This window comes from Oncorhynchus nerka, linkage group LG9a (genome assembly GCF_034236695.1).
Source record: "Oncorhynchus nerka isolate Pitt River linkage group LG9a, Oner_Uvic_2.0, whole genome shotgun sequence".
In the NCBI taxonomy this organism is placed as follows: Eukaryota; Metazoa; Chordata; class Actinopteri; order Salmoniformes; family Salmonidae; genus Oncorhynchus; species Oncorhynchus nerka.
In genome coordinates this window covers 10,978,929-10,990,020 of record NC_088404.1, presented here as the reverse complement: position 1 = coordinate 10,990,020, position 11,092 = coordinate 10,978,929, and the positions used below count along the sequence as shown (strand labels likewise).

The window sequence follows — 11,092 nt, the reverse complement described above, 5'->3', positions numbered from 1 at the left end:
TTAGATCAGGTCTTGGACGGAGTGTCACAGTGAAACCCTTCCCCTTTCTATTCAGATTAGGTCTTGGACGGAGTGTCGCAGTGAAACCCTTCCCCTCTCTATTCAGATTAGGTCAAGACAGAGTGTCACAATGAACCCCTTCCCCCTCCCCTCTCTACTTAGATCAGGTCTTGGACAGAGTGTCACAGTGAAATCCTTCCCCTTTCTATTCAGATTAAGTCTTGGACGGAGTGTCACAATGAAACCCCCCCCCCCCCCCCCCTCTACTTAGATCAGGTCTTGGACGGAGTGTCGCAGTGAAACCCGTCTCCCTAGCCTCTCTAGTCTGAGTCAAGCCCGGACAGGGTGTCACACTGAACCCCCCCCCCCCCATTCCCTGTTCTACTCTTCAGTTGTGGTTCTGTGGGGGTATGAAGGGCATCTTCAGGGCCCCGGCGCTGGTCTGCTCGGGCCAGAAGGGTGACTCGTGTTGCAGGGGCGTACGACGGGGGAAGAAGGTGTGGTGGAAGTCATAGTTGAGCAGACAGCTGAGGGACGCCATGTAGATGTCAGCGAAACGAGATAGGCGGCGGGAGAAGTAGGTGGGGTTGTGGTAGGTCCGGAAGAGACTCCCAAACTGGCCGTTGAAGATGTCCTTTGTCTGCGATCTGTTGTTTGACGAAAGATGTACAATATTGTTAGTGCTTGTTTTGCATGTTAAGAGAAATATCTGTAAAAAAAGAGAAAGTAAGTTTAAAAACACTAATTATCCTCTCAAACATTTAATGGGTACATCCACCTATAGGGAACTATGGGCAAGACTTTATTTGAAGGGAAGCTACATAAAGGAACTAACAATATCGCATATAGCTAACAACATAGCATATAGCTAACAATATAGCATATAACTAACAATATAGCATATAACTAACAATATAGCATATAGCTAACAATATAGCATATAACTAACAATATAGCATATAACTAACAATATAGCATATAACTAACAATATAGCATATAACTAACAATATAGCATATAACTAACAATATAGCATATAGCTAACAATATAGCATATAACTAACAATATAGCATATAACTAACAATATAGCATATAACTAACAATATAGCATATAACTAATAATATAGCATATAACTAACAACATGTCTTGCTGCTTTTTGTCCTATGTTACTATGTCTTGCTTGTTCTATGTTGCCATTGTCTATATTGTAATTGTTTTTAATAACCTGCCCAGGGACTGCGGTTGAAAATTAGCCGGCTGGCTAAAACCGGCACTTTTACTGAAACGTTGATTAATGTGCACTGTCCCTGTAAAAATAAAAACTAAACTAAAACTAAATATAACTACCAATATAGCATATAACTACCAATATAGCATATAACTACCAATATAGCATATAACTACCAATATAGCATATAACTAACAATATAGCATATAACTAACAATATAGCATATAACTAACAATATAGCATATAACTAACAATATAGCATATAGCTAACAATATAGCATATAGCTAACAATATAGCATATAGCTAACAATATAGCATATAACTAACAATATAGCATATAACAACTAACAACATAGCATATAACAACTAACAACATAGCATATAACAACTAACAATATAGCATATAAAAACTAACAATATAGCATATAACTAACAACATAGCATATAACAACTAACAACATAGCATATAACAACTAACAATATAGCATATAACAGCTAACAATATAGCATATAACTAACAACATAGCATATAACAACTAACAATATAGCATATAACTACCAATATAGCATATAACTACCAATATAGCATATAACTACCAATATAGCATATAACTAACAATATAGCATATATCATATAACTAACAATATAGCATATAACTAACAATATAGCATATAACTAACAATATAGCATATAGCTAACAATATAGCATATAGCTAACAATATAGCATATAGCTAACAATATAGCATATAACTAACAATATAGCATATAACTAACAATATAGCATATAACAACTAACAACATAGCATATAACAACTAACAACATAGCATATAACAACTAACAATATAGCATATAACAACTAACAATATAGCATATAACTAACAACATAGCATATAACAACTAACAATATAGCATATAACTAACAATATAGCAAATAACTAACAATATAGCATATAACAACTAACAATATAGCATATAACAACTAACAATATAGCATATAACAACTAACAATAGAGCATATAACAACTAACAACATAGCATATAACAACTAACAACATAGCATATAACAACTAACAATATAGCATATAACAACTAACAACATAGCATATAACAACTAACAATATAGCATATAACAACTAACAATATAGCATATAACAACTAACAACATAGCATATAACAACTAACAACATAGCATATAACAACTAACAATATAGCATATAACAACTAACAACATAGCATAAAACAACTAATAATATAGCATATAACAACTAACAATATAGCATATAACTAACAACATAGCATATAACAACTAACAACATAGCATATAACAACTAACAACATAGCATATAACAACTAACAATATAGCATATAACAACTAACAACATAGCATATAACAACTAACAACATAGCATATAACAACTAACAACATAGCATATAACAACTAACAATATAGCATATAATAATATAGCATATAACAACTAACAATATAGCATATAATAATATAGCATATAACAACTAATAATATAGCATATAACAACTAATAATATAGCATATAACAACTAATAATATAGCATATATATATATATATATATACATAAGCTCTTCCCCCAATGGTACCTCATTGCTTCTCTCTCTTTGATCCACTCCTGGACGACAGCTTGAGAAGCTGGATCTCTGTGGACCTGGAAGGGAGGGAGGAGAGATGGATATGCTGTACATACTGAGACTACATATCTGTGGTGCTGGGAAGGAGGGAGGAGATAATGTATGCTGTACATACTGAGACTACATGTCTGTGGTGCTGGGAAGGAGGGAGGAGAGAATGTATGCTGTACATACTGAGACGACATGTCTGTGGTGCTGGGAAGGAGGGAGGAGAGAATGTATGCTGTACGTACTGAGACTACATGTCTGTGGTGCTGGGAAGGAGGGAGGAGATAATGTATGCTGTACATACTGAGACTACATGTCTGTGGTGCTGGGAAGGAGGGAACAAAGTAGACGCTCTTTAGGTTCATAGCTGCAGACATAGAGCTACCAGCCAGACAGCCAGCCAGCCAGCCAGACAGACAGACAGACAGACAGACCTCCCCCCACCCCCACCTACCTGCATGTGTTCTATCAGCCCAGTCAGACAGACAGACAGACAGACAGCCAGACCTCCCCCCACCCCCACCTACCTGCATGTGTTCTATCAGCCCAGTCAGACCCTGTAACCAGGTCATCAGGTGAACACATTCCTCAGTGTTCATGATCTTGATCTCTTTCCTCAGCTCAGGGATGATGGCGCCCGTCCTCCAGCCGTGCTTCAGGGTCAGGTCCTACACACCCACATATAACACATGGATTTATAGAAACCTTTTTCTCAAACCTGAGGAGTCGATAAACCACAGAACAACTCAAATACCTCTGTTTCGGTAACAGGCCAGCCAATCATGGGCTGACTTTTCGTTTTTTTAATTAAAAGAAAAACGCTACTTAACTCAAACCTATATATTAATATCTGACCGTGTCGTTTCTATGATGGTGTGAACATTTTCTATGATCATTTTAAATATTAACCTATGCAGTGTAAAAGCAATGGTTAGACTTACTGCCAGGTCACTGTAGATGTGATCTCCAAAGTACAACACCTTGGACCCCCTCCAGCCAGTCAGTCTCAGGAACTCATAGAGGTTTCCCTGCAGAACAAAGAAAACAGTCAGTTATTCCCTAGTCTGTATGACAGAGCTACATCTCAAGAGCAGAAGTTGTCAACCTTTTTTTGGTTACTTTACCACCGAATACATTGTGCTCCGTCCTGTACTTGGACCCCTGAAGTACCCCCTCTTGTGCATTCTACTAGAAAGCCTATAGTCTCATGTGTCTTCTCAAGAACCACCTTGTGAATAGACCAAGTACACCAGGGGTCCTAGTACATCAGGAGTCCAAGTACATCAGGGGTCCTAGTACATCAGGAGTCCAAGTACATCAGGGGTCCTAGTACATCAGGGGTCCTAGTACACCAGGGGTCCTAGTACATCAGGGGTCCTAGTGCATCAGGGGTCCTAGTACATCAGGGGTCCTAGTACACCAGGGGTCCTAGTACACCAGGGGTCCTAGTGCATCAGGGGTCCTAGTACACCAGGGGTCCTAGTACATCAGGGGTCCTAGTGCATCAGGGGTCCTAGTGCACCAGGGGTCCTAGTACACCAGGGGTCCTAGTACATCTGGGGTCCTAGTGCATCAGGGGTCCTAGCACATCAGGGGTCCTAGTACATCAGGTGTTCGAGTACATCAGGGGTCCTAGTGCATCAAGGGTCCAAGTACATCAGGGGTCCTAGTGCATCAGGGGTCCTAGTACATCAGGGGTCCTAGTGCATCAGGGGTCCTAGTGCATCAGGGGTCCTAGTGCATCAGGGGTCCTAGTACATCAGGGGTCCTAGTACACCAGGGGTCCTAGTACACCAGGGGTCCTAGTGCATCAGGGGTCCTAGTGCATCAGGGGTCCTAGTAGAAAGACTGCTCTAGAACCGTTGTCCATATACCTGTTTGTAGATCTTCCCCTTCTCCAGCTTGTGAATCCTGTCCCAATGCAGCACCCCTTTATCTGTCACTCGCCTGAAGGGCCTAGGAAGGACAGGGGTAGACAGACGTCAGAACACACAGGGGAAGACAGACGTCAGAACACACAGGGGAAGACAGACGTCAGAACACACAGTGGTAGACAGACGTCAGAACACACAGGGGTAGACAGACGTCAGAACACACAGGGGTAGACAGACGTCAGAACACACAGTGGTAGACAGACGTCAGAACACACAGGGGAAGACAGACATCAGAACACACAGGGGAAGACAGACATCAGAACACACAGGGGAAGACAGACATCAGAACACACAGGGGAAGACAGACATCAGAACACACAGGGGAAGACAGACCTCAGAACACACAGGGGTAGACAGACATCAGAACACACAGGGGTAGACAGACATCAGAACACACAGGGGTAGACAGACGTCAGAACACACAGGGGAAGACAGACGTCAGAACACACAGGGGAAGACAGACGTCAGAACACACAGGGGAAGACAGACGTCAGAACACACAGGGTTAGACAGACGTCAGAACACACAGGGGAAGACAGACATCAGAACACACAGGGGTAGACAGACGTCAGAACACACAGGGGTAGACAGACGTCAGAACACACAGGGGAAGACAGACGTCAGAACACACAGGGGTAGACAGACGTCAGAACACACAGGGGAAGACAGACGTCAGAACACACAGGGGTAGACAGACGTCAGAACACACAGGGGTAGACAGACGTCAGAACACACAGGGGTAGACAGACGTCAGAACACACAGGGGTAGACAGACGTCAGAACACACAGGGGAAGACAGACGTCAGAACACACAGGGGAAGACAGACGTCAGAACACACAGGGGAAGACAGACGTCAGAACACACAGGGGTAGACAGACGTCAGAACACACAGGGGAAGACAGACATCAGAACACACAGGGGTAGACAGACGTCAGAACACACAGGGGTAGACAGACATCAGAACACACAGGGGAAGACAGACATCAGAACACACAGGGGAAGACAGACCTCAGAACACACAGGGGTAGACAGACATCAGAATACACAGGGGTAGACAGACATCAGAATACACAGGGGTAGACAGACATCAGAACACACAGGGGAAGACAGACATCAGAATACACAGGGGTAGACAGACATCAGAACACACAGCGGAAGTCAGACGTCAGAACACACAGTGGAAGACAGACGTCAGAACACACAGCGGAAGACAGACGTCAGAACACACAGGGGAAGACAGACGTCAGAACACACAGCGGAAGTCAGACGTCAGAACACACAGTGGAAGACAGACGTCAGAACACACAGCGGAAGACAGACTTCAGAACACACAGGGGTAGACAGACGTCAGAACACACAGGGGAAGACAGACGTCAGAACACACAGCGGAAGACAGACGTCAGAACACACAGGGGAAGTCAGACGTCAGAACACACAGTGGAGGTCAACTGAACATGACAAACGTCAGTATATATTCAGTGGAGGTCAACTGAACATGACAAACGTCAGAAACACACAGTGGAGGTCAACTGGACATAACAAACAAACGTCAGAAACACACAGTGGAGGTCAACTGGACATGACAAACGAAGGATGGGGAGTGTAGTGGTAAAGCCTCCACCACATTGAACAGGGACAAAGGGAAGGGCTAGGGAGTGTAGTGGTAAAGCCTCCACCACATTGAACAGGGACAAAGGGAAGGGCTAGGGAGTGTAGTGGTAAAGCCTCCACCACATTGAACAGGGACAAAGGGAAGGGCTTAGGGAGTGTAGTGGTAAAGCCTCCACCACATTGAACAGGGACAAAGGGAAGGGCTAGGGAGTGTAGTGGTAAAACCTCCACCACATTGAACAGGGACAAAGGGAAGGGCTAGGGAGTGTAGTGGTAAAACCTCCACCACATTGAACAGGGACAAAGGGAAGGGCTAGGGAGTGTAGTGGTAAAACCTCCACCACATTGAACAGGGACAAAGGGAAGGGCTTAGGGAGTGTAGTGGTAAAGCCTCCACCACATTGAACAGGGACAAAGGGAAGGGCTAGGGAGTGTAGTGGTAAAGCCTCCACCACATTGAACAGGGACAAAGGGAAGGGCTTAGGGAGTGTTGTGGTAAAGCCTCCACCACATTGAACAGGGACAAAGGGAAGGGCTAGGGAGTGTAGTGGTAAAACCTCCACCACATTGAACAGGGACAAAGGGAAGGGCTAGGGAGTGTAGTGGTAAAACCTCCACCACATTGAACAGTGGGACAAAGGGAAGGGCTAGGGAGTGTAGTGGTAAAACCTCCACCACATTGAACAGGGACAAAGGGAAGGGCTAGGGAGTGTAGTGGTAAAACCTCCACCACATTGAATAGGGACAAAGGGAAGGGCTAGGGAGTGTAGTGGTAAAGCCTCCACCATATTGAACAGGGACAAAGGGAAGGGCTAGGGAGTGTAGTGGTAAAGCCTCCACCACATTGAACAGGGACAAAGGGAAGGGCTAGGGAGTGTAGTGGTAAAACCTCCACCACATTGAACAGGGACAAAGGGAAGGGCTAGGGAGTGTAGTGGTAAAACCTCCACCATATTGAACAGGGACAAAGGGAAGGGCTAGGGAGTGAATATGAGACCCTTACTTTCTCCTGTCGTTGAAGAAGCCAGGTTTGTCGGCCTGTACGATGACAATGTCAAACAGATCTCTCCAGTCTTTCCCCACGATGTAGTTCATTCCCCGATCCCTGGGAATAGTCCAGTCATTTATCACACTGTTATCAAGAGCGACTTACAAATCAGTCACACAACAGAGACAAAGTAGCACGCACAGCACACTCTGCCGTAGAGCGGCCTGTATCCACAATATCTGCTAACTCATCGTGTGGGTACTTTCAACAGTTTTCTATTTTTTAATCAGAGTCATTCTTCATGCTGCTATCATTGTCAGGAATGATGAATAAACATTTACATTACATTTAAGTCATTTAGCAGACGCTCTTATCCAGAGCGACTTACAAATTGGTGCTTTCACCTTATGACATCCAGTGGAACAGCCACTTTACAATAGTGCATCTAGGTCTTTTAAGGGGGGAGGGAGGGGGGAGAAGGATTACTTTATCCTATCCTAGGTATTCCTTAAAGAGGTGGGGTTTCAGGTGTCTCCGGAAGGTGGTGATTGACTCCGCTGTCCTGGCGTCGTGAGGGAGTTTGTTCCACCATTGGGGGCCAGAGCAGCGAACAGTTTTGACTGGGCTGAGCGGGAACTGTACTTCCTCAGTGGTAGGGAGGCGAGCAGGCCAGAGGTGGATGAACGCAGTGCCCTTGTTTGGGTGTAGGGCCTGATCAGAGCCTGGAGGTACTGAGGTGCCGTTCCCTCACAGCTCCGTAGGCAAGCACCATGGTCTTGTAGCGGATGCGAGCTTCAACTGGAAGCCAGTGGAGAGAGCGGAGGAGCGGGGTGACGTGAGAGAACTTGGGAAGGTTGAACACCAGACGGGCTGCGGCGTTCTGGATGAGTTGTAGGGGTTTAATGGCACAGGCAGGGAGCCCAGCCAACAGCGAGTTGCAGTAATCCAGACGGGAGATGACAAGTGCCTGGATTAGGACCTGCGCCGCTTCCTGTGTGAGGCAGGGTCGTACTCTGCGGATGTTGTAGAGCATGAACCTACAGGAACGGGCCACCGCCTTGATGTTATTTGAGAACGACAGGGTGTTGTCCAGGATCACGCCAAGGTTCTTAGCGCTCTGGGACGAGGACACAATGGAGTTGTCAACCGTGATGGCGAGATCATGGAACGGGCAGTCCTTCCCGGGAGGAAGAGCAGCTCCGTCTTGCCGAGGTTCAGCTTGAGGTGATGATCCGTCATCCACACTGATATGTCTGCCAGACATGCAGAGATGCGATTCGCCACCTGGTCGTCAGAAGGGGAAAGGAGAAGATTAATTGTGTGTCGTCTGCATAGCAATGATAGGAGAGACCATGTGAGGTTATGACAGAGCCAAGTGACTTGGTGTATAGCGAGAATAGGAGAGGGCCTAGAACAGAGCCCTGGGGACACCAGTGGTGAGAGCACGTGGTGAGGAGACGGATTCTCGCCACGCCACCTGGTAGGAGCGACCTGTCAGGTAGGACGCAATCCAAGCGTGGGCCGCGCCGGAGATGCCCAACTCGGAGAGGGTGGAGAGGAGGATCTGATGGTTCACAGTATCGAAGGCAGCCGATAGGTCTAGAAGGATGAGAGCAGAGGAGAGAGAGTTAGCTTTAGCAGTGCAGAGCGCCTCCGTGATACAGAGAGGAGCAGTCTCAGTTGAATGACTAGTCTTGAAACCTGACTGATTTGGATCAAGAAGGTCATTCTGAGAGAGATAGCGGGAGAGCTGGCCAAGGACGGCACGTTCAAGAGTTTTGGAGAGAAAAGAAAGAAGGGATACTGGTCTGTAGTTGTTGACATCGGAGGGATCGAGTGTAGGTTTTTCAGAAGGGGTGCAACTCTCGCTCTCTTGAAGACAGGAGGGACGTAGCCAGCGGTCAGGGATGAGTTGATGAGCGAGGTGAGGTAAGGGAGAAGGTCACCGGAGATGGTCTGGAGAAGAGAGGAGGGGATAGGGTCAAGCGGGCAGGTTGTTGGGCGGCCGGCCGTCACAAGACGCGAGATGTCATCTGGAGAGAGAGGGAGAAAGAGGTCAGAGCACAGGGTAGGGCAGTGTGAGCAGAACCAGCGGTGTCGTTTGACTTAGCAAACGAGGATCGGATGTCGTCGACCTTCTTTTCAAAATGGTTGACGAAGTCATCTGCAGAGAGGGAGGAGGGGGGGGAGGGGGAGGAGGATTCAAGAGGGAGGAGAAGGTGGCAAAGAGCTTCCTAGGGTTAGAGGCAGATGCTTGGAATTTAGAGTGGTAGAAAGTGGCTTTAGCAGCAGAGACAGAGGAGGAAAATGTAGAGAGGAGGGAGTGAAAGGATGCCAGGTCCGCAGGGAGGCGAGTTTTCCTCCATTTCCGCTCGGCTGCCCGGAGCCCTGTTCTGTGAGCTCGCAATGAGTCGTCGAGCCACGGAGCGGGAGGGGAGGACCGAGCCGGCCTGGAGGATAGGGGACATAGAGAGTCAAAGGATGCAGAAAGGGAGGAGAGGAGGGTTGAGGAGGCAGAATCAGGAGATAGGTTGGAGAAGGTTTGAGCAGAGGGAAGAGATGATAGGATGGAAGAGGAGAGAGTAGCGGGGAGAGAGAGCGGAGGTTGGGACGGCGCGATACCATCCGAGTAGGGGCAGTGTGGGAAGTGTTGGATGAGAGCGAGAGGGAAAAGGATACAAGGTAGTGGTCGGAGACTTGGAGGGGAGTTGCAATGAGGTTAGTGGAGGAACAGCATCTAGTAAAGATGAGGTCGAGCGTATTGCCTGCCTTGTGAGTAGGGGGAAGGTGAGAGGGTGAGGTCAAAAGAGGAGAGGAGTGGAAAGAAGGAGGCAGAGAGGAATGAGTCGAAGGTAGACGTGGGGAGGTTAAAGTCGCCCAGAACTGTGAGAGGTGAGCCGTCCTCAGGAAAGGAGCTTATCAAGGCATCAAGCTCATTGATGAACTCTCCGAGGGAACCTGGAGGGCGATAAATGATAAGGATGTTAAGCTTGAAAGGGCTAGTAACTGTGACAGCATGGAATTCAAAGGAGGCGATAGACAGATGGGTAAGGGGAGAAAGAGAGAATGACCACTTGGGAGAGATGAGGATCCCGGTGCCACCACCCCGCTGACCAGAAGCTCTCGGGGTGTGCGAGAGCACGTGGGCGGACGAAGAGAGAGCAGTAGGAGTAGCGGTGTTGTCTGTGGTGATCCATGTTTCCGTCAGAGCCAAGAAGTCGAGGGACTGGAGGGAGGCATAGGCTGAGATGAACTCTGCCTTGTTGGCCGCAGATCGGCAGTTCCAGAGGCTACCGGAGACCTGGAACTCCACGTGGGTCGTGCGCGCTGGGACCACCAGATTAGGTGGCCGCGGCCATGCGGTGTGGAGCGTTTGTATGGTCTGTGCAGAGAGGAGAGAACAGGGATAGACAGACACATAGTTGACAGGCTAGAGAAGAGGCTACGCTAATGCAGAGGAGATTGGAATGACAAGTGGACTACACGTCTCGAATGTTCAGAAAGTTAAGCTTACGTAGCAAGAATCTAATTGACTAAAATGATTAAAATGATACAGTACTGCTGGGGTAGGCTAGCTGCGTTGTTGACACTACCCTAATCAAGTCGTACCGTTGAGTGTGAAGTTTCTACAATGCTGCTTTTCGGGAGCTAGCTGGCTAGCTAGCAGTGTTGGT

The 11,092-nt window shown here is 46.8% G+C and overlaps 1 protein-coding gene across 1 annotated transcript in view; it reads right to left on the bottom strand.

The window, feature by feature from the left end:
- Positions 1 to 250: 250 nt before the first annotated feature.
- Positions 251 to 11,092, bottom strand: part of LOC115116229 (5'-nucleotidase domain-containing protein 3-like) — a 43,437-nt gene continuing 32,595 nt past the window's right edge. Inside the window, exons 8-13 of the mRNA XM_065022301.1 lie at positions 7,434 to 7,535; positions 4,759 to 4,840; positions 3,826 to 3,912; positions 3,412 to 3,552; positions 2,849 to 2,913; positions 251 to 647 (exon numbers count right to left, since the gene is read on the bottom strand). Coding sequence (XP_064878373.1) covers positions 389 to 647; positions 2,849 to 2,913; positions 3,412 to 3,552; positions 3,826 to 3,912; positions 4,759 to 4,840; positions 7,434 to 7,535 — 736 coding nt within the window. The 3' untranslated portion in view covers positions 251 to 388. The remainder of the gene's footprint in view (positions 648 to 2,848; positions 2,914 to 3,411; positions 3,553 to 3,825; positions 3,913 to 4,758; positions 4,841 to 7,433; positions 7,536 to 11,092) is intronic.